Genomic DNA, 27,939 nt, shown 5'->3' on the forward strand with positions numbered 1-27,939 from the left:
TGCTGGTGAAGCAAAGTAAGAGAAAATGTTTTTATTTAATGTAAGAATAAAGAATGAGTACACATGAAGCAAAAAATACAGTTTTCTTATGGTCAAATATCTTTTAAAGTTGTATAAATAATATGATGGTGTACTCCAGGGTGTAGCACTGAAAACAGAGACTAGGTTCAATGTCGGGTTTAGTGTACGTATTAGAATGTGTGAGATAATGCCTGGGGATGATATAACGTTTAACATCAAAAGCATTTCCTCCATCTGGTGTTAAAACATTTAGCCTACTGTTGCATCATGTTATCCTTAAACATGTGAAGGATGAATTGATTATCTCAAGTACTGTCTCTTTCAGTTCTACCTTTTTGCACAGACAATGAAATGAAAATAAAAATTGACATCAGTTTGCATTTTCAAACCATCACATTTGGTTGTATGGTTCTTTTGGAATCTTGTAAATACAGTATATTGTCCTAATACTTTCCAATTACAATATAAACTAAAAGAAACCAACAGTAAACAAAGTGACAAATAAGAAGAAATTACATTCATACACATAGTAAGTACATAATAGTAATTTGTAACATGTCCTCTTGACATTTAATCAACTATAAAATTATGAGAATCACTCATTACCTATTTTGTGTGGAATTTGCTTTGACATGTTCAAGAGCATATATAAATTCCAAACAAAGTAGCCATCCCTCTGAGAAGTTCTCTAAATGAACACCAATAAATGAAATGAGTGTCAGGTAAAGTCCAAGCTGTGATTTACTGAAAGCTTGTATGAAGTATTGTTTTCATGACTACTGATACTGTAGATGTCAAGATACAATTTGCTGGCCAGGTGTTGTTGAGGAGATGTGGAGGCCTTTACCATATTGAATGGAAAGACAACTCTTTGGCACCATCACATGGATTTCAATAGTCATCTGGACACAGGTCTGAAAAAGATGAGAAAGGAAAAAGCCATACTGTAGTGAGATATGTATTTTTCACCAGTGACATCTGAGCACATTAGGTTACTTTTTATGAGTTATAATTTATTTTGTTTTCCCCCAAAATTCTCTATAATATAATATCTATAATAACAACAGACATGACCTCAAATTATAATACCCAAAACAACAATAGAGAAATTATCAATAAAAATACAAACACAGGATAACAATCAGACAAAAAAACTGTATGTTCTTAAAGCCAGCTAATGACCTATGGGGGGAAAGGGAAGGGCAGCTTTATGTAGAACTAATTCATGGATGTGGTCAATAATTCTAACCAAAGTATGTTTCATGTTTTTTTTGCAGGGGGTTGACTTCCCATGGCTGTCAGTTATAGCAATGTCACCCAACCAGGCCTGCTTACCCAGCAGTACCCTCCACCCCTGCTGCCCAAGCCTGGCAAGGAGAATGTCCGGCTTCAGAAACTACTTAAGAAATCTGCCAAGAAAAAGGCTGCACCTCAGCCAATTCAGGCACCTGCACCTTTCCGCTCAAGCCTATCCCCAGTGAATGAAGCAAGCCCTGACCTGGAGCATAGTGACCACTCAACTCCTCCCAAAACGCCAGAGTCACTATTCTATGGAGCATCACAGCCCCCAAGGTTTAATGTAAGGCCACTCTATCAACATGTGCATTCGCCTTACCCTCACCATCGAGGATCTACATATGGTAGAACAGCAAGGTTCTCCCCACAGCCCTATCTTGCTCCAGCTCATGCCTTCCCCCAACACGTGGCTCCACTGTACACCTATACACCGCCACACAGGCTTATCAGAGTCTCGCCAGTAAGTGTTGAAGTAACAATACTAGCCCCTAGTCCTGTTACTGAAACAGTCACACATGCAGTCATGAAACCTACTACTGTGATAACCCCACTGATGAAATCGAGAAGTCCACGTCCAATGTTTAAAGCTACTGTGTCTTCTAAATCGCCCAAACCAATGTTTGATGTTCCTCAAATGAAGATGTATACAGCAAACACTTATGAGATAATAAAGTCCTCTCTGTATGATTCTACTGGATTCACTTTTATTGGAGGCACATTACCACGGAGTAAAACTCCTACCTCAGAAATTAAGAGAGATGTGACACCAACATCTGAAGAGAAAAGAGGTCTTACTCCTACCTCAGAAATCAAAATAAGTATAACACCAACATCTGAGGTTAAAAGAGGTCTAACTTCTACATCGGAAATCAAAAGAAGTATAACACCAACATCTGAAGTGAAAAGAGGTCTAACTCCTACATCAGAAATCAAAATAAGTATAACACCAACATCTGAAGTGAAAAGAGGTCTAACTCCTACATCAGAAATCAAAAGAAGTATAACTCCAACATCTGAAGTCAAAAGAGGTCTTACTCCTACATCAGAAATCAAAAGATCTAGTACACCAACTTATGATTCTTCGGTGTCAAGAACTTCGTTAGGACGGCCTAAGACTCCGTCATACCACGTGACCCGTCCAACAACACCTGTTTTTGAAGTATCAAGGCCCAATCCTCTTTTATTTGCTGTCTCACCAATTACTACAGAGGCACAGCAATCAAAAACACCCACATCTGATTCTCAAAATCTGGCATTAACAAATGGTCAAAGTGTAAGCACTCAAAATGGAGAGATTCATTTAGATTTAACATCCAATGGGAATGTTTCTAAACCAGAGGCTCCCAGACAGGAAGCGCCAGTAGTAGAGTCCACAACACCAAAGATCCCAACAGCTCCATTGGGCTATCAGAGACCCAAGACTCCAACATATGGTGCACCAAAACCAACAACAACCTCTAATGGGAATCAACGACCCAAGACTCCACCTGAGACACCAAAACCTATGGCACCTACCTATGAGTATCAAAGTCCCTTGTATGAAACCCCAACATCTGCAACCACAACAACTGGAACTCAAAGGCCAAAAACGCCAACATATGAGCCTCCAAAGTCTCCTGCTCACTCGCTTGGATATCAGAGACCAAAAACTCCAGTATATGAAACATCACCAAGGGCAAGGGGAGTATCACCTCTAACATGGCAAAGGCCCAAAACCCCAACCTCTGTGGCCCCAAAACCAAAATCAACATATTATGGATTGACTCCTGCTGAATATGTTGCTCATGGTGGAATCCAAAGTCATGCACCCTCGTTTGGCTTTTCTAGGCCTAAGACACCAACACAGGAAGAATCTAAGACCACCGCACAGGAGGCAGAAGAATCTAAAACCCCTACCCAAGAGTTATCTGTGATGACACATTATTTGGTTGAAGTCTCTAAAGTTGAAGCAACCCACAAAGAGGATGAAACCCCTTTGAAAGAGGCAGCTGTATCCACTCCAGCAATGGTACTTCCAACTATTGTTGTATCAGAAGCCTCAGATGTCACAACCGTATCTTCAGATGAGCCTCAGACTTCACACGCAGATGTCAAGACGATGTCCCACGAGCCTCAGATTGCTGAGAAACCAAAAGTCCAAACTGTGTCACAGGATATACCAAAAGTAAAAACTCCAACATCAAAGAAACCAGAGGCTAAAACACCAGAGGAAGAAAAGGTGAAAATGATTCAGGAAGCCCCCAAACCAAAGACATGTACTCCTGAAGCCAAACATGCCGTACCTGCACCTGCAACCAAACCTGACAGCAATGGAGCACCTCTTGTTGAAGATGGAAAACAAACTGCACAAAAACTGGATGGAGTTGTGACAAAAACCAGCACCATTCAACAAAATGAAAAGGCGAAAGATGCAGAGTCAACCACTTTGACTCCAATTGCAAATGACTTGGCTATTTCAAAGTTAAGCGAGACTCCAGCTAAGCGAAAGGAAGTTGAGGACCAGGTCAAACTTGGAGAGGATGTATCTGCTCCATCTGCACTGTCTGCCTCAGAGAAAAAACAGGAGGAGAACTTCCCAGCGGCAGAACCTATTCTTAAAGTGATTCAAAAACCAAAGGGCATGAAATCTAAACTCAGTGGTTGGTCACGGCTCAAGAAGCACATGGTGGTGGAGGTTGAGGAGCCAACGTTTCCAGATTCTGAAAAGGAAGCTACCAAGGAAACTGGGCAGGAGCAAAGTGAAACTAATGAAGATGGAAAGACAACTTTGAAGGCCAGCGAGAAGTCGACAGAGGATGAGGAAAAGAGCAAAGACCCCCCAAAGGCAACGAAGATGTGGGATGCTGTCCTCTTCCAAATGTTTTCCACCAAAGAGAATATTATGCAGCAGATTGAAGCTAACAAAAGTGAGGAGGAGAAGAAGGAGGAAAAGAATGCACCTAAAGAAGTCCCGGCTTTCGCCCATCGTCTACCTGTGCTGCTTTTTAGTCCAAGATTTGATGCCAAGAGGCTGAGGGAGGCAGCATCAAGGCCTCTCACAAAGATCTCAACAGTGTTTGAGATGGGTCTGATAGGACGTAAAAATAAAGACGAGGAACCAAAAGACTTTAACAGAACAGCAAGAGGGTTCACTGCTTCTTAAGCTACGTCTGTTTTTACTAGTAAATTGAGATGAACGCATTTTAATTTCTGTTGTTAATTGTGGTTTGTGTACAGGTGTAGAAACGTTAGAAATGATGTACAGGTCCTGTGCAATATTGTCTGCTTGCATCTGAATTAACTATGTTGGCAATACCATAGAGAATTTGGTCTAACCTTTATACTTGACAAATGCACTATGTTGCATTTGGAGTGCAAGTTGTATGTATGATTGATTGATTGATTGATTGATTGTCTAACTGTTAGTTTTGTGTCTGATTCTTCCTTTCTCTGATATGTGAAAATATTACCTTCATAAATACGGGGAAAAGAGATATATTTGTCTTAAAGGAATTCAGACAGCTCATGAGATTAAAGTGTACATGATTTAAGTATTTTCAAAGTAACTTTTTTGTCCATTGTTTGATAGTGACTCACTATTTCTGGCCTGAATACATACTGACTGAATCTTGATCTTGAAATTAACTTCAACTAGCTGTTAGGTACACACTGTCTGAAAACTATGATCTCAGTTAGGGTTCATTTGATCTATTTCTCAAAAAGTAGATTTTAAATAGAGTTAGTAAATATATAGTAAATATAGTAAATAGGCATTTACTATAGAAAGAGCTAAATATCACACATCTAAGTCCCACAAACACATGCCCCTAAAAAGCAAAACCGGTGCTATTTGCAAGTATGTAAGTCTTTTAAAATGGGCAATCAGCAAGGCAGTGAGGCAGGATGGGCAGACTACACCTGGAGTGTGGAGTGGGAGGCAAACACCTCCAGACTCCGTGATTTTGTCCCGGCCGCCGGTCCTTCCCCTACTGGGATGGACCTACCCATACAGGCATGGGGGAGGCTTAATCGCCTCCGGACCGGCGTCAGACGCTTCCACTATCACCATCAATGCACAGATGGGGTTTGGCATCCTGTGTGGCGTGCGAGTGTGGCGCCGAGGAACAAACTGCAGACCACGTCATCCAGGATTGTCTCACCTCATGACACTGATAGAGGGTCTTCAGGGGTTGTTCTTTGAGATACCAAACACTGACATTACCATCATGTGATATGCTTTAAAAACACTTTTTACCATTGTTATACTGACTGGCATGGATGAAGTGCAAAAGTCGGGACAAAAGTTCTTAAAGTTTTAAAATATTTTTAGATACAGTATGTCACCCATTTTTCTGTATATTTTTGCAAACACTAACACAAATATGACACTTATTCATTAATATTTTTAGGATGATTTTCTACATTTTAATATCACCTTTGTCATTAAATTATTTTACCAGGACAGTTATACTGAATGACAGTTTGACACTTTAGAGCTCAATAGCTGCCTTAATTTATTACTTTGAAGCACAAATATTTTAGGGTCAAAAGAAGGGTAAGAGTTGAGTGATTGAGTTAATATTATATTTATAGATATGTATGTTAAATTGATGGCCTCGAGAAACCAAATTTACACTTTGTCTTTAAGCTATATATATATATATATATATATATATATATATATTTATATATATATATATGCGTGTGTATTGCGATTTATTTCTGTTAATTAAATCAGTGTTATTTTTTGCATAATGAATTGATCTTTGAAAGAATAATGGTCAAATTGTATTAATGACTGACACAGTTTACAGTAGTTTTGACACATGAATGAAGATGAAAGAACGTCTATTGTAGGCAAGATGATGGACAGTTCAGAGCTATGTTGCTCTTGGTATTTGATATAGCCTAATTATTTTAATTGTTTGGCAGAAAATCATAAGTAATTGTTTCCACAGGCCAGCCAAGTAAAAACTTGGTATTGACAAACTGAGTCACAATCTATTGAGCTACTAATACTTTTCCAGTGGAGTTTTGCAGCTTATTATAGGCTACTTTGATTAGACTACAGTACTTACAGTAAAGTTTTGGTAAAGATGAGGTTGTAAATACATAGTTTATGGCTTCTTTTGGGTGCTTTCAAAATGGCTTCATATTGCTTCATATTAAATTCATATTAACTTCATATTAGCTGGGCTGCAAATAATCTCTTACCTGATTTTCCATTGTCATTGGTATATTCATTGCCATCTTCATCCTCAGCAGGAAACTTCTCATATTTTCCATGACCAGTCACAACAAACTTGTACCTTTTACCAGAGGGTGTACCCTGGGAAACATTTCATGATATGAGATCAGGCATGAAAATGTACCCTAATATTTTGTGTTGGCAAGCATACAGTTGGCATTGAGTATGTTGGCTCACCCTGGTGCCTTGCCCTGGCCTCCCAGAGGACGTGTCTCCGATGATCTCCCACATGTTCTTCTTCTGCATCACGTCACCAGGTCGCACGTCCTGAAAAAATGTGCGACGTCACACACCTGAGTGGACCGTAGAATACCTGAGGATGCCGTGTGAAAGGACGACTACATCTAATCAAAGAGCTCATGAGTTCTATCAGGGAAGGCAACAGCCTACACATTTCAAAACCTCTTTCCACAAGGGGGCAGAGTCACTGTAAGCTTACTGACTAAACCACACAGTTTTGTTCTTTTACAGTAATCATCTTCAATCATTATGATATGCTACCATCAAAATCATCCTTAAAATTATAAATGTGAGTTACAGTTCTGTCATAAAAGATGAAGATGATGCCAAGGCTACCGATTAATTGATTGATTGATTGATTGACTGGTTTATTTAATTGAGGAGAAGAACAAACAGCGGACTAGATACTTCCATTCAAGGAACTCACTGATGGCTTGGCGATGGACTGCTTGGCACTGCCGTCAGGGCTGCCCTTCACCCACTGAGTGATCAGGTCGGCCACGCCCACCTTCAGACCCTCTGCTTCCTGTCACACAAAGTACAGGACGTCAGATCTAGTGCCAGTCAAGGATGTAACCAGAAAGCACTCTAATATGCAGTAATCTGGCTGCTCTGTGTCTGCTTTCTCCCTGCACCCTGTCTTCTCACTGATCTCCCGTGAAAGTAACCTGCCCCATCCATCTATGTTCTCATCCATACTGAGCCTGTGGTGAAACCACGATCATTAGCATCGCGCTAACGAGGAGAGTGTACTCTGTGGTTTTGGGAGGGCCCGGGCTAGCAGCGGTTAACAGGAGCGCCGCAATAGAGCAGCATATGCTATGGAATGCCTCTGAGGTCCAGTCGGGGGGGAAATCCACACGTTTGTGGGAGCGCGTAATAACAAACCCAGCCAGGCGGCTTCTCAGATCACACATCCTGCTCACACAGGCTGATTATTATTGCGCTCGCCCCCGTCGGGCCCTCATGCCTTTCTGGTGACCTCAAAGAACCCCCGCACACGACGCAACCCATGTAGTAATTAAACACAATAACGAGAGAATTGGAGCGCCAAGAGTGGCAGCCAATATACAGAGGTGTGAGATCACGGCACAGAGGGTGAATGTGTGATGGATTGAGGACCTCCGCTACGTGCAGTGTATTAAATGGCATTACTTTAAAGATCAAACTGGGATACATTGTAACAATGACCCCACGGCAGCAATTTTGAAGTCAGCTGTGTTTGATTTGGCAAGGATAACTTCACTGTTAGGGGTTATCAATGCTCCACTGTTCATGCCATAGAGCTGCATTTTAAAAGCGAGTGTTAACTGTTGGTCTTTCCTTGCCTTGCATGGTGTTCCCTTGGTGGGGGTCTGGCTCCATGCTTCTCCAGCCTCAAACAAGTTCTTCTTTGAGGCCACGGCCTCAGGTGGACCGATGATGTCCGTCGGAGCCTGCTTGGCTGCCTTAGCCTCCTGGGAGGTCTGCAAAACACACGGCAAACTTGTTAGTTACATATGTGTTACATGTTCAATCCTTCGCCCTCTCTGTAAGAGAATGTAAGCGAAGGAGAAATTGAACGTGAGAGGCAATGAGACTTCAATACTGAAGAGCTTGGTCGTCTTGACATTGTCGTTGTAAACAAGATGTTAGAATTGTGAACTGCTATGATGCAATAGGAGTGGGGAAATTGCACCCGGTGGAGAGCAAGGCCCCAGGGGTCCGAACACTGATACTCACACACTCTCAGAGTATGACAGGTATGATTCAGGCAACCCAGAGATGAGAAAGCAGGCCTTAAGCCTTGTTGGAGGTGCCTATCACTCCACTCCCAAATGACAGAGCAGACAGGTGGTTTGACAGTGGCAATGACTAAAGGGCAGATGGCCGACTTTGATGTGTGAGCATTGACAACCCACAGTACGGGATGTATAACTACGTACGATACCCAGACGATGCGTCACCTGGCGAGGAGGAGGATGGGACGGAACGATCATCAGATCATCATCAGTGTTGCTGACAGAATAATCATCAGATCATCAGTGTTGCTGTTGTGAGCAGGGAGAGAGAGAGAGAGGTGGAGGGAAACCAGGTGGGAGCTCACCTCGATGGCATGGGTGTACTGCTCCAGCTTGTCATCGATCTTGGACAGGAGAACAGGGGGCTGTGTCTTCTTGAAGCTGTTACTGTATCCAAAGCAAAGACACTCACTCAGGCCAACCAAAACATAACACAGGGAAACAAGAGAGAGAAAGAGGAACGTACACACATGCAATACAGTCTTTTGGCTACTGGCCTGTGAGTAAACAAGTCCCACCCCTCCTCCCTTTGTGAAATTTCCATGTTCTGTGCAGTGGTAGCTACATCTCCCTTGGTAAAATAAGCCATTTAAGAGAGTGAATGGTATTCTTTGCATGGCTACTGCGACTTCGTCTTTGAGATCCAAGTAAGTTTTTCTGACCACAGTAAGATCCTGGGCCAAAGACTCCCCCATCGCCAGCTGTCCAAACGCACTACGCACAGCCCGAATCTCAGAAGTAGGCCTGTGCCTTAAATACAAAAACAAATGGCTCCCTATCTGGAAATTCTGACCCTCTATTCCTGCTTCTCACCATCGTCTTGGTCCGTTTATATTTGTAGGAGGGCGTTCTCATGAAAAGCATGTGTGGGTCATTAAGGATAGGACTGGGAGATTAAATAGCATCTTTAGGCATGCCATTGTTGTATTAACGCGCTGCACATATCTTTATTTGGGGCTTTTATTCAACTACGGCGGAGATATTGGAGTGGTTGAATTATGTCATGCTTTCTGCATGAGAGGTGGCGGTAAAAAAAGAAAGAAAAAAGAACTGTGTGAAACTGTCATCCATCATTCATAATAACGAAGGCTTTGATTCGCTCCAACACTTCTTTGCAAACATCACCAGAGCGCAACGTCCACATCTCGGCTAGTGATGTCATGATGAATGGGAAGGGCAGTGGCCTGAAAATGACATCACGCTAACTTTCCCTGATCTCACACCTGGGTGAGGAGTTGTCATTCTTCTTCTCACGGTCTCCATGTGTGCGAGTGCCGAGAGCTCCTAAACGCTGATAACTTACTACTGCAGACTGCGTGGAGCCGCGCCGCGGCCCAGAGCTATACTTCACCAGCCACCAGAGAAAACACAGCCCCCCCCCCACCCCCCTACATCTGGTTAGAGTTAACCAGGCCATAAATCACGCATGACAAAGGTGATGCACTGAGAGAGGTGAAGAGGTCACCGCTGGCCCTCTCGTCTGTGTTTACTTTCAGACACCAGCCATTTAGCCGGTATAACTGCCTTTCTGCCTCAGCTAGCTCTGTCTCCGCAGAGGCCCAGTGGATCTTGGTAAACCTCAAGAAAGTATATAGCACTAAGGAGCCCGCCCCTCCCCGCCCCCCCTCCCCCCCGTTCTTGAACGGTCAACTGAAATAGCTTGAGGATGTGTTTGTTTGTTTCGTAAGATGCGATGCCTGACCACTCACCTTTTCTTTAGGGATCGGTTCAAGGATTCCGTTCGCTCTGTGATCTGCAAGAGAGGATGAGGTCAAAGGTTATTGTTTGGAACAGGAACGGACGTTTTGTCATACAGTATCGCTGCATCATCCCAGACTGTGGAAACTGCTGATCAGCGTAATTAAAATTTTATTTGCTTGGTCCAAGATGGCCGATATGTTTTCCAAGTCACTGTTTTCCAGGACTAGTCTTTGTCAAGCATCCCCATGTATCTGTCGAAAATCTGTCAGTTCCCATCAATATGACAGCTTCAAGCTGCTCCATATACACTATTCAGTTCAATATGAGGTTTAATGTTGGCATCAAACTGATTAATTAAGGGTGTAGGGAGTTTTGGGGCCTTTTCAGCTGCATTTGCCTGAATCTGTATATGTATTCATACATATATGTATGCTGTTATAGATTATTGCAGGACCTCAAGACAGTTCACTCCTGTTCTCTGCCCTTGGTTGTCAGAGGGGTCATACTTCAAAGTGGCCGTGGCCATGCATGCTAACAAGCTCCTTTTCCACCCACACAAAAGGAGCCCTTATGTTGCAGCTCAAACGCTGGACCCGAATCAAAGAGCACAGCCTTTCGACCCCCACTCACCGAGCTTGTATTTTCTGCTGTCAAACCCTCTTCATTCTCTCTCTGAAATTACACACATAAGCAGAGGGAGGCTCGTGACAGCACCAAGGATGCAATCTCCCAGAAACGTTCGCCACTGCAAGGCCCAAACCCAAAGAGGACGTTCTGGATACTGCGAATCTGGAGGATAATGGAGTCGGAAATGCTACACAGCATTTTATGGCTTTCATTTTGTCTTTCATGGAGGATGCAATATCTAAGCATATTGTTTTAGGATTCTTTCAGTTAAATTCGGGCAGATCCTGTGCACTTTGTAAAAATCTAATTGGATGAGCTTCTGGCGTCCGTATCAATCTTGCTGATGCATATATCTTGTATGACGCAGAGTTGTGCTCTGCCGGGTGCAGGGCCAAGCGGGGCCAGATTAATAAAGGGGGCTTGACAGCGGAGGGTGTTAGACATGGCATGCAGCTGAAAGGGCATCTGGGGTTATTATCTACAAATTCCCGGGCTGTCTCCAATTGAGAACATGGCGTCCGTAAATATAATTATTTATCCAAACGAGATTTGGATAGGGAAGAAGGGAATATCAATTACTTTAAGCGTAACTGTCAAGTGACGCATTAGGCGATGAAACACATAACTCTGTTTGATAGAAAACAAGGCCTGGGACACATATGGAGATGCATAACATGCTTGGCAGTGCAAAAGCCAGTCAGTAGCAGATCGACCCCGGATTTACAGCGCTGCATTGCAAGTGCCACTGTTAAACAACACAACATGGCACTGTGGTTATAGAACGTGACATGGTAAACAACGCAACATGGCACTGTGGTTATAGAACGTGACATGGTAAACAACGCAACATGGCACTGTGGTTATAGAACGTGACAGTAAACAACGCAACATGGCACTGTGGTTCTAGAACGTGACACAGTAAACAACGCAATTGGGGGGGGGGTTACCATTGAGCTGAAAGACAACATGTTCTACCTTGTTCAGGGACCAGAGGATCAGTATGTACAGTATACTGTTTTATACTGTACATAGACATGCTGTTGAAAAAACTATGATTGTAGTGGGTTTGGTGGGACTGTGTCACAAACAAGTGAATGCTGGTTAATCTAAAAGCAGCATTTGTCTCTTTTTTTGCACACTAAAAAAACACAAACGCCACTCCAAATCCACTGTGTGAAAAATTACTGTACATGCACCAAGGGCACTGAGGTGGGGTTTGGAACACACACATCACGTACATGAACGCACACACATGCAACTTACTGGCTCGATATTGAACGCATTGGCTGCAAAAATGATATAACGTTACATTTCATCACTTCTCGTTTGTACAATTTCAAGAAGACATTTCCTTTTTGATCATCATTATGAGAAGTAATATCCATTTTACATTAAGTCTTACACTACGTTTTCACTCTCGTCAATGAAAAGACAGTGGCGTATGTAGAGAAGTCTAAACCGTTACCTTGAATGTGGGACCTTTGGGGCTGAGTGGGCTGAATATCTCATCTCCGTCCACAGAAGAAGTACTGAGGGTCTTCATCCTCTCTGCCGCCTCCATCCTCCTCCTCTCGATGTCCTCCTTCATGCGTCTCTTCTCCTCCTGTCAGGCACAGCCATCCAGAGATTAGTTTTCATGAATAACATCTAGAGAAAGTATGGCTGCTTTTTGTCACTGTCAGATGAAAACCATGCATCTCCAAAATGACAAGTTTGCAGAATGTTGAAAAGAACATTCCAATTTCTATGTTTTTGAACATAAAATCATGTTTAGAATACATTAAATTGGTCCCAGGGCCAGGAGGGGTTCAAGTCTAATTCTCCAACTCTGTACATAGTCATGGCGTTCAGTCATGGCGTTCAGTCACCTCTTCCTTGGCGAGGCGCTGCTGCTCCTCCTCCTCCCTCCTGCGCTCCTCCTCCTGCCTCACCCCGCGCCGCGCCTCCCTCTTCCTCTGCAGCTGCTCCAGCTCCTGCTCGGCCTCCACCTGCCTGTGCCTTAGCTGCTCCAGCTCCTGGCTCTCCTTCTCCTGGTGGCTCCGTCTGATCTTCTCCAGCTTCTGCTCCGTCTCCAAGATGGCCTCCGCCTCCTCGGCCTCCCCTGCCTCAGCCTGGAGCGCCGGCCTGCCGGGAGAAGGAGGAGGAGCTTGAGGGAGGAGGGACTTACTTCTGTTGTGGCGCGTTATGGTCCTCTCCTCATAATCAAGTGCTAGGGATGTGCTTACCCCTCTACTAACTTACCTGGGGGTCCTTTTTGTTTTGACCATTTCCTCCTTGGGGGCGTTTCCATTGGTGCCGTTCTGCTTGACCTTCTGATTCAGGAACACTTTGGACGTGTACGAGACCTTCACTTCTTTTCCCTTTTCCTTCGTCTGCAGATGACCGGCACACAAAACATGGAAGGAATCGATCACTTTGGTTTGAGATCGACAGCCTCCCTCATTCAGAAAACGTTTGATTGTGATGGATTTAAGGCGATGTCCGAGGATGTTGCTCAAGGAGGATCCTTACCCCGACCTCAGGTCCTTGGTCTTCCTCCTCCTTCTTGATCTGCTCCACTCGCTGTTTTTCGGCCCTCTTCTCTCTCTCCCTCTCTCTCTGTGCCCTCTCCTCCTCAGCCGGCTCCTCCAGACCTACCTGCCTCCTCCTTTCACTCTTGTCCCGTGTCAAACTCTCCTCCCCCTCCTCCTCGTTCGCGTTCTGTACCTGTGGACGAGCAGGGGCGGCGGCCGCGACGGCGGAGGCCTTCTCGGGCGTCCCAGCCGCGCCGTTGGCGGCCTCTTCCTCTTGGCCCTGGCCGAGCTCCTCCATGCGCTGCTGCCTGCGTTTCTCCAGCCGCTGGGTCCAGTCGCTGAAGCCCTCGTCCTCCTCCAGAGAAGGGGAGCCGACGGGCTTCAGGTCGCTGTCGTACCTAAAGCGAGCGCACCAAAGAGAGACAGGATAGGTTGGCGTTAGTCTGTACCTCAGCGTACAACGGCAATAAAGTTTATGGGGACCGCAATCCTTGGCTTAGTTTTGCGACCAACTGGGGTTTTGCACTCGGGGTGTCTGCCGAACCATTTAAGCCCACTAAACTAATGCCCTGAGGCAGCTAACATTTGTTTGGTTAACGACAATTTGAACCCTCTAAAAGTAGGCCTACTGAGCAAGTCAGAACACTGCCATAAAGTTGACATGCAAATCCTCTTTGACTGAGAGGGTAGCTTACAATCCTTCAGAGCTAAAGCTGAGTCAGATGGTGTTGACACCAAAGCCTCGCCACTTTCGGTATGGGATAGACATGTGTAGCAAACGCGCAGGACCGTAGGCCTAGCGGATATCGTCAGTGAGAGCAGCAATGCCCGGCCCACACACGGCTCTGACCTTCCAGTGCCCCGGCAGGAGGGAAAAACAGGATAAGAGGTAGAAGTCTGGACTGGAGCTTCACAGCCCATCTACTGCATTAACACCAGCAGCCGTCACATCAAACGCAGCATGAGGAAACATCTGGAGCCGGGAAGCGTGCCCTGGCTCTGGACACACATTGTGTTGTTGTTGTTGTTGCTCTTCCTCTGCCGCAGGTTACGTTGTGTGGAAGGTGGTCGACAGCTGATTCCACCGCACAGTGGGTGGTGGGGGGGACAGGTGGTGTGTGTGTGTGCGTGTGCGTGTGTGTGTGTGTCACACAACACAGGTTCGGAATACGAGGGGTAATACCCAGTGTAGCCTTTTGCGTTTCCAGCACGCAGCTAAATCCTGGAGGTGTAACTAGCGGACAGACAAGGGGGCTTAAGAGGACCACAGGGCCCGACCGGAGGGAGACGACACAGCTGGACAGCAGACCTGGCACCTGGGAGGGAGCCGCCTCCTTCAACCAGCATTCACTTATTCCTATAATGAGAGCTTTAGCGGCAGTGTAAACAAGGGCTTATAGGCTAATGGCAGGGAGGAGCGAGGGCCGTGGATAAGGAGGTGCAGTCCTCTCCCCTGGCCTGTCAACGGCTGAAGCTTCATGTCATGAGACCCAAATAGCTCATGTTACTGAGTGGAAAAGACCATTCTCGAATAAACAACAGGCTAACTGCCCTCCCTTACTTGATTACCATTCCTAATAGGAATGCTATTTGTGTTTTTTTTAACCAATGGGTGAACAGTACAGTACACAATAACGCCACAATGCAAACAGTCAAATGGAAACTATGTCTGCTTGTAAAACAAGGTGTTACCAATCTAATGCTGCGATGGTGGCCAGAGGTTTATTTTTTCCTTATTTGTTATGGCTCAAGAGAATGTGTTTGCTTTTCAGAGGAATCTTTTTTCCAAATGCACTCTGCCAACCATTAAATTATATTCCCAGTGGACACTTTAGTTTACTACACAGTACGTGTACCTCTACAGGACAAGAGTTACTACTTATAGGCAATTTCCTGGAGTCTGAAGCACTTTGTTAGGTACAGTATATTTAAATCAGCCTATTTATTATTTTAAGTGAAAATGCTGAACAATAGCTTCTTCTTGTATCATGATGTCACACTGTGTGTGTTTCAGAGAGCACTATCCTGCTTCCTTGGGTTGGTCAATATTGATCCAACTGTGGTCCAGGTCCACACACATGACATGTCGAGTGACCGTTTGTCACCACAAACCCTTTCTCTCCTCACCCCAAAACACCTGCCCCTAAAACTGTGCTGAAAAAACTATTTTCTTCTTGCAATGGCACACCACCGCGTTAGCCACCATGCATTTAGTTGTTTAAACTTTTGAGGGCTCTCCCCCGGTGACTCCAAGCATGAGCACCCGCTCCACTATCCTGGGACCCAGCGGAGGCTCTGTTCATTATCAGAGACAGTGAAGCATGTCATTTTTAGCGTGATTAGCAGTGCACCTCTGACGATTCCCCTGTTCATTATCAGAAGTCCTGGAATGAAAGCTTGTTTCATCTTCCTGGAAGCTGCTTGAAAGGAATGCCTCTGGCATTCCCAACATGATTAGGCTGTTCCGCTAGCGTCTAAAATAACCATATGGCAGTTAGAATGTATAAAATCTTCAATGGCCCATTAAGAATAATGAGTAATATTTCAGTGGTGGGATTTTTCAGGTCATGTACCATGCCATTTGAAGTCATGTACTAGATGTTTATATGTTCTAGATGTTCATGTTGCTACTGGCTGTGAAAAAGCACCTGTTAGGGTGGAATGTTGGTCTGACTGTTATGACAGGACTGTAATGACCGTTACTGTAATGGTTTTCACAATAAAGGGGAGCGAGATGTGAATCCGGTTGGTCGTGTTGCCATTGTTGACAGAGCATGGTTGTCAACAACACAAAGGTTGAAAAACAGCAACGGCAACCCAGTGGTGACATTCTTATGATCTTCTGAGCTGGTCATTCAACCTTACCGTTTATCCCCGGGGGGGGCAGCGAGCATTCAAAACAGTTTTGGTAATTTCCCCAAGCCTCGTTTATGATCAAGCCACAATTACAGACTGCGCGGGGACTGCCTCATGTCAAGTTAGCACAGTTGGAGCCATGGAGAAATATAGAGCTATTGACTTGATATAGTGCTGCTTCTCTCTCTCTCTCTCTCTCTCTGCACATGGAGAAGGTGTTGGACAGATAGCGCATAATTAAATTTGGGAAATTCAAAGTGCCAGCTACCCTAAGGGCTATGGCTCGGTAGTAGTTTCCCTAGACTCTCTGTAGTAAACATTCCTCAGAGATTGTGTAATGAGAAGGCAGCTGTGTCCTTCTTCACTTGGAGAGGAGAGAGGAAGGAGGGAGAGAGAGAGAGGGAGAGAGGAGGGGGAGAGGAAGGAGAGAGAGGGAGAGAGGAGGGGGAGAGGAGGGAGAGAGAGAGGGAGAGAGGAGGGGGAGAGGAAGGAGAGAGAGAGGGAGAGAGGAGGGGGAGAGGAGGGAGAGAGAGAGGGAGAGAGGAAGGAGAGAGAGAGGGAGAGAGAGCGGGAGAGAGAGAGGATGAAGAGGAGGCATGGGGAGGTTAGTGGCTTTTCCCCAATGGAAATATTTGTTTTTTTGTAACCGTGCCGAGGGAGCAGCGTCATAAACTACAGTAAACTGGATACACGGTAAGCACAGGGAAACCCTTGTGGCATGACAGGCTGATATAACCACAGCTGGAGAAACTAAACTTCATCAGCTTCTTCAACTTTAGCTCACGTCAAAACGTTTGAGAGAGACTACCGAGGTGAGACATGGGAGATTTAAATGTGAGTTATGCCAGATCTGGATTCAATGACTCCATAATCTTTGGTAGTTTATTTACAGGACTGTACTTACAGGCCTTCCTCAGTTGGGCCTCCATTGTTCTGTGAGGGGCCTCCGGGGCCCGAGGTGTTGCTCCCTCTACGGAAGGACTCCCGGGCCCTTCGGCGGTGCTCTCTCTCCATCTCCTCAGCATCTTCTATGCTCCTCTGAGCCGTTACTCTGCGGAGAGAGCATGGAAGAAGAACAGTCATTGTTTAAACCCAATTTAAGAAACGGCTCTATTTCTTTTTTCAGAGCACATCCTTTACGTCTGACATCAATTCCCTGAGTCATTGTCTTCCATCGTCCTCTGCAGCTCTCCCAAGAAGTTGTTTCTAAACAATGGGGCTGTTGAGTCTTGGATACGGTGAGAAGGCCTGCCAACGGAACATCTGCTTCAGGAACTCGGCGCTCGCCACAGACGAGCAGTGACATCCCAAAGGAACATTGAAAACACAACAGCATCGACCTATGTTTATCTCCATATAAACATACACACACATGTGCCTCGCCCTGAGTTTGCATTATACAACAACCCCCATTTGTCACAACATTGTAAACCACTTCTATAATGGACCCAAAACTGACCTTTGGGGGACGCCACAGAATTTAGACAATTTCTGAATCTTTGAAAGTGTATCATTATATCAATATATATTTGCAAATACATAAGCTAAGCTTTATCTCCTTCTCTGTTGTGTAGCCAGGGACAGCCGGTTAGCCTAGGGGTAAATCCAGGAGTACTGACTGGTCAATAGTTTCCATCTGGGTGTCAGGGTGTAGGGTTACAACACTCACATCCATTTGGCCCCTGGACCAATTACTAAATGCAGCTCAGGTCACTAATAGGGCCCTAATGGGTCCCAGGCCTGTGTTACCACTTGGTCACCCCAGCTGGTTCAGGGCACTCTCCATTTTACAACACGCCCTAAACGTCTGTAGGTGGGATGGTCCGTAACCTCTCACCCACTAACATGCCACACATTGTTGGCTTTAATCTTGGCCCAATTTCACATCCATTTGTTATTTTAAGTGACAGGCTACAGCCTCGTCTCCATCCACTCTCTGCCCACCCCCTTCCATCACTTCCTGTCCCGGCTTCTCAAACCACCACATTAGCTCACCAGTAACGGTCAGCATGAGTATGCAGGTGTGGGCGAGAGGAAGCCAGGGACTGGGGACACAAGGTGAGGAGGTCAAAACGCAGCTGGATGTAGTCTGCTGATTTGGTTGTTTTTTTTTCCTGTGTGGAGCATATTCAGCCTGAGTGATCTACAGTGATACATTCATACTAATGAATCAGTTCGCTGTTCTACTTTCACAAAGAGGCACAGCCAACAAGGAAACAGGGACTCCCCAGGGTGGGATGGACCAAGGCTATCTGACCAAACGTTGCTGCGCTCTCATTATGTTTCCCTTTTCCTCAGCGTTATTGGATCATCTCCTCCTTGGTACAGTACATCTCTGACTCAGGAGAGGTGATTCATTCTTTACTGACCGACCTGAGTCATCTGGCGTACTGACCTACTGACCTGCTAACCTACTCATTCTTTACTGACTGACTTGAGTCATCCCTTCCTCATTCGATGAAAGTGCCCCAGTTTTGAGAAAACCTAAGCAACCCATGTCTCAGCTCTTGTGTTCCCTGTGTGGGGGGGGGGGGGGCTGCTTGTTTCACAATCCCTCACAGTAGTGTGAAAAGATATGCCAGAGATCACTCTGGTGAAAACGGCTCTTATGTTGACTTTCCTGACAATTGTATCAGTGTGTCCAGTATGTATGCTCAACTTCCTCTCGGTAATGTTAAAAAGCAACACCCCCAGGGGCTGAGAAGCCAGAACCAGACTTCTCAAAAGTGGTGGTTATGTTTTTTTCTGTTAGGTTTTTTCCTCCCCCCTTTCGTAAAGTCACGACAGAGCAAGCCTGAGCACGCTGCCTTTCCTCAGACAAGCACACCGCCACTGCCCCAGACGGTTCAGTGTTGGCTGCCCCAGACGGTTCAGTGTTGGCTGCCCCAGACGGTTCAGTGTTGGCTGCCCCAGACGGTTCAGTGTTGGCTGCCCCAGACGGTTCAGTGTTGGCTGCCCCAGACGGTTCAGTGTTGACTGCCCCAGACGGTTCAGTGTTGGCTGCCCCAGACGGCTCAGTGTTGGCTGCCCCAGACGGCTCAGTATTGGCTGCCCAGACGATTCAGTGTTGGCTGCCCCAGACGGTTCAGTGTTGGCTGCCCCAGACGGCTCAGTGTTGGCTGTCACAGGTGAGTGTGATTAGAAGGAGAGGGAATCGGTCCTTCTTTTATTTACGCAACGCCAGCAACTAGTCTGCTCCAGGCTCAAACGATCTCACACACGATGACAGTCTTTTTGGCTAGACAAAGTAAAACCATGATAGTTTATCAGTAATATAAACATGGACTCGGTGGCTTAAAGAACTGTACGTATCAGGAAACGTAGGCTTGCATCTGATATTGTTAGGCTTCCCAGCTCCTCTTTCTGTAAATAATGGCATCTGTACTGGATTTCAGGCAAAGGTGTATAATTCTACTTGCTCTGGAGGTCTTGAAGACCTGTAAGACATGACCTTTGCCCGCTCTGGAATATCAGAGGTGGGGATCCTCACAGGTTTCCTGCCACAGGGGACCCTTTGGGTTCGAGTCATCCCTTCTGTCTGGTGGCCCAAGGACATGTACATGCACACACACAAATCAAATACAATTGTATTTGTATGGCGCATTTCATACACAGAGGCAGCACAATGTGCTTTACAGAGAGGAAGAGAGGGGAGAATGTACATAATGATCCTACCTCTACTTTTTCAGAGGGAAGCAAAAAAAACAAACAAGGTGAACTGTAAATATTGTTCCCTGACCTCTCAGGGAGACAATCGAGCAAGCTCCTCGAAAATAGGAACATTTTACAGAGCACAACATTGTGCTACCTGTACAGGTACGTCTGTGCTTGTCTTGATCCCACTTAATTCACTGACCTAATCACTCAAAGGAAACTAGTCATTTCCAGCTTATTAAGAATAGGTGCTGTCATTGACTTGGTGAATGATTTCATTCCTTTGAGTAAGCCCAGGTCTGTGGCACTGACACCGAAATGGGAGTGATGGAAAACCTTTACTGGATGATGTCATTGTTGTCTTTGAAACAAGTTACAACAGTTGTGTGGGACATTATACAAAGAAGAATATTTTTTTCTAAAAACACCAGACAAGCTTAGAGGACACCAGACAAGCTTAGAGGACCTTTGAGAATGTGGCGTGACCGAATTTGCACTCCACTTCAAAAGCAAGCTCGTCAAAATATAATTCCTGTTTGTTTTAACTGAGCACAGCTCTTTCCTTGGCCGCGCTGCGGTTAGCGACATGTCTCGGATGAAAGAAAGACACATTTAAGATCTTGAATACCAATCAACTGATTGGTCCAACAGTCCGGCCCATGTCTTGTCCAAATCAGTGGACACTTTTACACACGACCACATTCAGCGGGGGGGGGGGGGGGTCACCGCCACCACCACCGCTCAGTCTGACTGCGTTGCCAGGGAAACGGGGTCCCCCTGCGGGTGGACAGACGGTAATCGGCGTGTTGTGGCTGGGTCTCGGGGCCCCCTGCGTCCAGCACAAACGGATCACAGCTCATTTCCTTCAGGCAATCGGGCTGGGAGCCCCGGGGGTCCTGGAGGTTTATTTGCCTACGGGGTCTAGTCAAATCTCGTTACAACTACTAAACATCTACATCATGTTGTCAACACGCCTCGAATACTTTAACAGAGCTGAACTATCCAGGCTACACTGAAGTCGAGCGCGGCTCAACTCACGGATGTTAAGGGTGCAATCATTTTCAACACTATTTATGGAATTTCATGGTGTTATGATCCTAGTCTGTAACATTGTCTATACGTACCACAGAGTTTGTTTCCATGTCATTATCTTATCTTATCATGACAGACCAAGGTGAGAGCAATAGCTAGGCAGTCTAGATTACCTTTCTCTTTATCTGTCTCTCTCTCTCACCTCCTGCTCAGAGACTGATGTGTGACCCCTGCAGAGGGAAACGCCAGAGTGTTTACTTTTCCCTGTCCTCCTTATGTGGACAACCTTTGGTCAAGCACACAGGGGGAGAGAGGCAGAGGGGGACTGGAGGGGGGCACAGGCCCCCTTCACTCAACAGGCAAAGACCCCCACATTCCAGAGTGCCTTTATCTCTCCTGTATTGTAAATAAAAAGTCCAGCCAGCCAGCCGGAGGTCTTCGGGGGTCACGGGCTTAGGAAGGGTTAACGTGAGCGCCTGTTGACGGAGACTGCAGACGAGAGCACAAAACAGACTCTCTCTTAAAACGGTCCGTATCTGGACTGGATACCTCATGAATGACACAACAAAACAAGCCACTGAAAGTAGAATGGGAGATGCTGTCGATTAGAGAGCTGTCTCTCGCTCACTTAGCTGATCCAAAGCAGATCATCCTTGCATGCTTTCTTTGACCCACTGAACTGAATGTCAGAACATCAGATAAAAACGTATTTTGGATTCCGGGCCCGCTGGCTAATTTAGCTCAGTTTGTTTTTGTTGGCAACCATTCTCTGTGTGACGTTTTCCAATCTGGAATGCTATAATGATACGATATGACGTTCTGTGAACTAGGTGAAATATGTTTAATGTACCCCAATCCTCATACTTTTTTAAGGTTTCACTGCTCCAGCTATGACTGCGTTCACCACTAATAAGTCTAAAAGTGTGATTTTGGCTCCTAATCAACCCAGCCAATGATGAATTGGAAACAGCACAACTTTAAACAAGCGGATGATGTATTCGGAGCGATCAAACACTCTGGGGATGTTGGTGAGATGGGATGGAGGAGTGTTGGTAGAAGGTGATGTCATCCTTCTCCTCTCACTCGCCCAGAGCGATACCATCTGCTTGCAGTATCAGCAGAAGTGCCACTTGGCCTACCGTAGTGTGTTCCTTACGCAAAGCACTTCCTGAACAACCAAAGCATCGTTATGTTGTGCTTCCCCAATAAACCGTGGGGGGGGGGGGAAAGAGGTACATAGTACAGTGAAAGGCCTGAAAGATTTCATCCTTGGGTGTCAGTCATCTCATAACTGTGCTCTTGAAGGGTAACAGATGTGGCGCTTTCTCATCTGTACTCGTTCAGACAGCTGGCAGAGCGTTCTCAAAGAGAGATGAATCCACGGCATTGAAATGAAGAGCTACATTGTGGAGAGTGGGAAAGGGGAGATCTGGCATGGCTAGAAAGGAACCCCGGTTAACGGATCCATTCCTCTAAACCCTGTGAGGATCCAGAGGAACCAGGCCAACATGCGAGGAACGTGTCTGGTCTGGGGAGCAGCACCTCAGCTGCCGGGCCGAACACACCTGCTTCCTCACCTGCTTCCTCACCTGGAAAAAACTCGCCAACAATCAACTCACCAAACAAAGAACAGAGGAAGACGATGGATTAACACAACAAGCTGAATAATATTGTCATGTTTATTCCATACTGTACATGTGCCGTCAATGTAAATGTCAAATGCAGAATTTAAACTAATAATCTGTAAACATTTGATTCTAATGGGTCCTGCTTTATTAAATCAGTTTTATATTTCCTTCTCTCCTGTGTGTTTTGTGTGTGTTTTCTCCCAATATTGTGTTGAGTGACGCCTGGACATGCTCTCAATGGAGGCTATCGGTTTCCTGAGTACCTTTACTCATCTAAGAGCAGCTCTCCCCCCAGAAAGGGAACGCTGGGGAGGTCGAAGGCCAGACATGTCGCCACCCGTGAGCAGTCCCCTAACAAAAGAGACGGTCATGTCACCTCTCTCACCTTTGACACAGGTCACTGGGCCAATTTCCCCTAGCTTCAATCAGGGGAGCCTGGGGCACTTCTACCTCTCTCTGTCTCTCTCTCTGTCTCTCTTTGTTTCGCTCTCTCTCTCTCTCTCTCTCTCTCTCTGTCTCTCTCTTTCTCTCTCTGTTTCTCTGTCTCTCTCTGTCTCTCTCTCTGTCTCTCTCCCCCCCCATTCTCTCTTTCTGTCTCTCCCTCTCTCTCTCTGTCTCTCTTTCTGTATCTACCCCCCTTTCTCTTTCTGTCTCTCCCTCTCTCTACAACTCTCTCTCTCTCTCTCCCCCCCCCCCCTCTCTCTCCCTCTCTCTCTCTCTCTCTCTCTCTCTCTCTCTATCTCTCTCAAACACACACAGGGAGATACAGGTCGAGATAGGAACAACAAACAAGCCAGAAGTGGTGAAAAGCTCAGTCTCCAGTGACAGAACATTCCAGTTCCTGGCAGGTTAAGTCCACAGTGATAAACACGGAGCGCCGGGCACTGAATTCCCCAGGCGGTAATCAGAGCAGAGGTAGAGTGCCTCCTCCCCCCCCCTCTCTCTCTCTCTCTCTCACACACACACACACACACACAAGCTCACACACACATTCACACACACACACACACACACACACACACACACACGCACAAGCTCACACACACACACGAGCTCACACACACATTCACACACACACACACACACACACACGCACAAGCTCACACACACACACACACACACACACACACACACACCCACACACACACACACACACACACACACACAGGCTCACACACACGCACAAGCTCACACACACACACACACACGCACACAATGTGACCCCAAATACACACAGTAATCCCTTTGGTCCCTAATCAGTCAAATGTTTCCCAAGAGCTCAGTCAGAGTTGGGGACATGCTGTCACAGTCTCGGTCGTAGGAGCCGTCCGACACGTTTGCTCACACTCTGAATAACCCCGCTCTGAAAATAAGAGTTAACAGCGAAATACAGGGAGCAGCTGTTCAGAGCCAGGATTACTGGAAGCAACATGATTTATCCAGAAAGTTGTATACCGAAGGATGACACGGTCACACTCACGTCAACATGTGAATAACCAGAACCCGGTATGACGTCCTGTTTGTCTGAGTGTGCGTTTCTGTGTTTTGTACTCTCTACCAGCTCCACTTTCTGACAAATAAAACGAAAGCTGCCTTTTTTAGTCCTTGGAAACAAGACTGCTCCAGCTCAAATCACCATCACCAGCATACCTGGCAAACACAAACATTTACACATGCCCTTCTGTTCCCTATCCAGAACCGGTCCCCACGTTCTCCTTACCTCAGCAGGTTCTGTAAACCTTGCTTGCTGGAGTTTCTTCTCAGGATAGCGCTTGACATGTCTCCCTTCTTCTTGTTATTCCTTCAGTAGATAAATATGATCAGACTATTAGCTCCACTGAGGCTCTGTCTCGTCTCTTCCTGAGCCCAGAGGGCACTGTGAGGTTTCCAGGGCAGAATTTAGTTCTTCTTTCTCTCTCTCCCCCCCCCCTCTCTCTCTCTCTCTCTCCTCCTCGCTCTCTGACAAGCTCTCTCTCTCTTTCTCTCTCTCTCACTCTCACACACACACACATGCACACACACACCCAGACACACGCTTTCTGGCAGAGGCACACACACATACAGGGTTTCCTCACAGATCCCGTCCCCTGCGCTGCCTGTGGATTGAGAGCTCAGCGCGTTCACTCCCTCTCCTCCTCTCCCGAAGACGGGCTTTAGTCACTGCCCCCTCTCCCCACACACACCCCCCCTTCTCCTCCTCCTCCTCCTCCTTCTCCCCCCCTCTCCTCACCTCCTCCTCCCTCCTACAGTACATGTGGTTCTTATTGAGTGCTCATACCGTGGCCCAACATCTTTTGTCTCCCTTTCTCCCCATTCTGCAGGGTCATGTGGCTTTCTCCTGGTGGGGGGGGGGGGGGGCGGGAGGGGTGAAAGACGATACCCCACCCCAAATCCACTAATCCCGCCCCCCCTCAATCCCCTCACCCTGTCCTGTCTTCCCTCCCCACATCTCAATCTCACTGTGATTTCCAAGAGCGCTGGATTCGCAGAAAATAACCAGGGACCGCCTGTTGGGTTGCAAACAAGAGAAACATTTACCAACAGTTACACAACGATGTGACAGAAGGGCATTGTTTTCACACCTTCAAAAATATGAGTAGAGAGCAGGTTCAGCTTTTATCTGAAAATACGTGCCTGATATTTGATATCAACTGATTTCACATAACATATAACAGCTGAAAACAAGCCAAAGCATATTTTTGACCATCAAACAGATCCTATAAACATTGTCCAAAGAAAGAACACTCTTTAACACATTGAACACATGTTGCTTATTGCAGGCCAAATGTCCCATAATGTGGAGCTCTACATAGTGCCAAAGGATTTGGGTGATCATTGGCACTGTGTGTCCCCTTATCCTTCCCATATGTCACATCACAGCTCAAACTGCAGGATATTGGTCTTTTGGTGGTATTGGGAATGGACCGACAAGTATAGGCCGGCTACATGTCAATCAACAATATGCTGCCCCAAACCATGAATGATTAATAGTCTCTCCTTGGAACTCTGGAGTATTTGCTGAGAGCCTTATTTGAGAGGCCCCTAAGAAGGATCACAACCCACTCCATACACACACACACACACGCACACACACACTCTCCTTTTTGTCCTGCCCTCATGTTACCTCCCTCCCTCACTCCAACACGCACACACACACACTCCCACACACACACACGCACGCACACATCCAACGAGCCGACAACATAGTTACAGCCGTTTCCATGGCGAAGCGCCACGCCGTTCACCCCTTGAGTGCCGGTAAGTCTTCCCTGACGACACGCCAGACAAAGGGAGCCTTCGGCTCTCAAAGCAGCAGCGTTGATGGGCGGCCCCGCCCCCCTCGTTAAGAGAAGCTGCTCGCGCCGCGGGGGGGGGGGGGGGGCTTGGTCCTCAGAGGACCCATAGGAACAATCAAAGCCATAAAAGACCCCAGCTTCACCGCACGCACTCACTGACCTTGAGTATCACCGTCTGTCCCGGACGCGCGGAACAAACAGTCCCAGAAGGAAGACGCAGAGACTGAGAGAACCGTTTAACGCTGACCGGCTTTGACCCCCTTCAGCTCAGCGTTATGAAGCGCTTTATAATTACACAGAGCTTCGGCGACTGGATCCATTAGCAGCATAGGACAACACAAACACATTACTCCGCCGTGCATCTCAACAGCGAAGCATTGCGACACCGTGTCAGATATTTCCTAACTGAATGCAGCGGGCCAACCGGGGGCCAGAGAAGCTAACAGCACAGCGTGAGCCGGCGCTGGGGCTCCTCTCCCCCAGCTGCAGGGCTCTGGATACACAGAACACTGGCATTGTGCGTTCCTCCTGACATTCAATCTGGGCCGTGGCAGACATCCCGGCCCATTATCAAGAAATGGAAGAGGAGGTGGCTTTGTGTGCGTGTGTGTATCTGTGTGTGTGTGTGTGTGTGTGTGTGTGTGTGTGTATCTGTGTGTGTGCGTGTGTGTGTGTGTGTGTGTGTGCGTGCGTGTGTGTGTGTGTGTTGCTGCTTACAGTATATGGAAGCAGTAGCTCAGTACACCCATGCCCGAGTCAATCCTGGCTGCAGTCCTGTTCTGTGGGAAGGTGGGGGTGAAAAAATGCAAAATGTCTGCAAATGGAATCAAATGTTTGGACAGGGTGATTAGCTGCTATCCCGTGAATGCAGGCCAAGAGGCTGACGAACGGTGGGATGTAATCGACCCTGAACCGTCCGGAAAACGTGTTTTGCATATATCGTTTAGGCGGAGGAGAGGCGCGAGCCAAAACGCATCAGCGGACAATGATCCATTTCTTACGGTCTGAGCGGAGCGCTGGTCTGCAGCTGTGGAAGCGCTGACCTGCCAGCGGTCTACCCTGAGGCAGAGCATCACACCGCGCTGACCTGCCAGCGGTCTGGCCTGAGAGGCTGACCGTCACACCGCGCTGACCTGCCAGCGGTCTGGCCTGAGAGGCTGACCGTCACACCGCGATGACCTGCCAGCGGTCTGGCCTGAGAGGCTGACCGTCACACCGCGCTGACCTGCCAGCGGTCTGGCCTGAGAGGCTGACCGTCACACCGCGCTGACCTGCCAGCGGTCTGGCCTGACAGGCTGACTGTCACGCCGCGCTAACCTGCCAGCGGTCTGGCCTGAGAGGCTGACCTGAAGAGTGTGTATCTGTGTGTGTGTTTGTATGCACAGTGATATACATTGTTGTTAGAACTGATATGTAGTGTATGTTACTCCAAAAAAAGAGCTTGGGTGAAAGAACATGATATATTTCCCAGGCAGCAGAAGGACAAGCCTCCTCGTCTCTTTCATGGTTAATATAGCAGCAACTCCACTGTCTCAATGATTGTCCCTCACCCGGCAACACCGACTTTAGATCGACCCCTGTATGTTAGTGCATGGGTGCGTCCGTCACACATTTACCAGAGCCCACCACTAGGGGGCGACGGCCACAATACATTTTTCCCATTGCCAAGTACGTTTTGCTTTGTACATAAAAAAACTATGCTTGGTGTCTCAATAGGCACTTCCCCCACTGCAGTAGTTTTCCACAGGAACTAGAACCTTTGTGGCTACTCTGTGTTCACACCACAGGAACCAGTGTCTAAGGGGAATAATGTGTTAAGATTAACGCAAATTAGTTGATTTTTTATTTATTTATCAATTTTGCCCAGTGGACCCCGTAGGATACAGAGAGCAGGCAGCACAGAATGAGTCGGTAGTAAGTCTACCTCAGACACATTGTCAAACTCAACTTACAAATTACGTCCTCCAATGCAGCTACAAGCCACCATCTAGAGGCAATAGTTTTGAAAATCCACAGATGTTCCAGATCCACAGATTGGCACAAACTGAATATGCTGCTCAGATTGAT

General features: G+C 46.5%; 1 protein-coding gene across 2 annotated transcripts; it reads right to left on the reverse strand.

Annotated features, from left to right (window-relative positions):
* Positions 1-24,594, reverse strand: lsp1a (lymphocyte specific protein 1 a). 2 transcript variants are annotated; one of them, XM_084450843.1, is made up of 14 exons: positions 24,297-24,591; positions 17,167-17,313; positions 13,405-13,804; positions 13,135-13,265; positions 12,762-13,017; positions 12,359-12,496; positions 10,897-10,938; positions 10,275-10,318; positions 8,871-8,952; positions 8,113-8,250; positions 7,212-7,310; positions 6,722-6,811; positions 6,511-6,625; positions 1-935 (listed from the first exon to the last, which is right to left on the reverse strand). In XM_084450843.1, the coding sequence occupies exons 1-14, from the start codon at positions 24,353-24,355 to the stop codon at positions 913-915; spliced, it is 1,764 nt and encodes a 587-aa protein (XP_084306969.1). In that variant the 5' UTR covers positions 24,356-24,591; the 3' UTR covers positions 1-912. The 2 variants fall into 2 exon arrangements, with proteins under 2 accessions (XP_084306969.1, XP_084306970.1); XM_084450844.1 differs by lacking the exon at positions 10,897-10,938 and having other exon boundaries at positions 24,297-24,594.
* Positions 24,595-27,939: the final 3,345 nt, after the last annotated feature.

Source organism: Borostomias antarcticus, assembly GCF_949987555.1.
Source record: "Borostomias antarcticus genome assembly, chromosome: 16".
Classification (NCBI taxonomy): Eukaryota; Metazoa; Chordata; class Actinopteri; order Stomiiformes; family Stomiidae; genus Borostomias; species Borostomias antarcticus.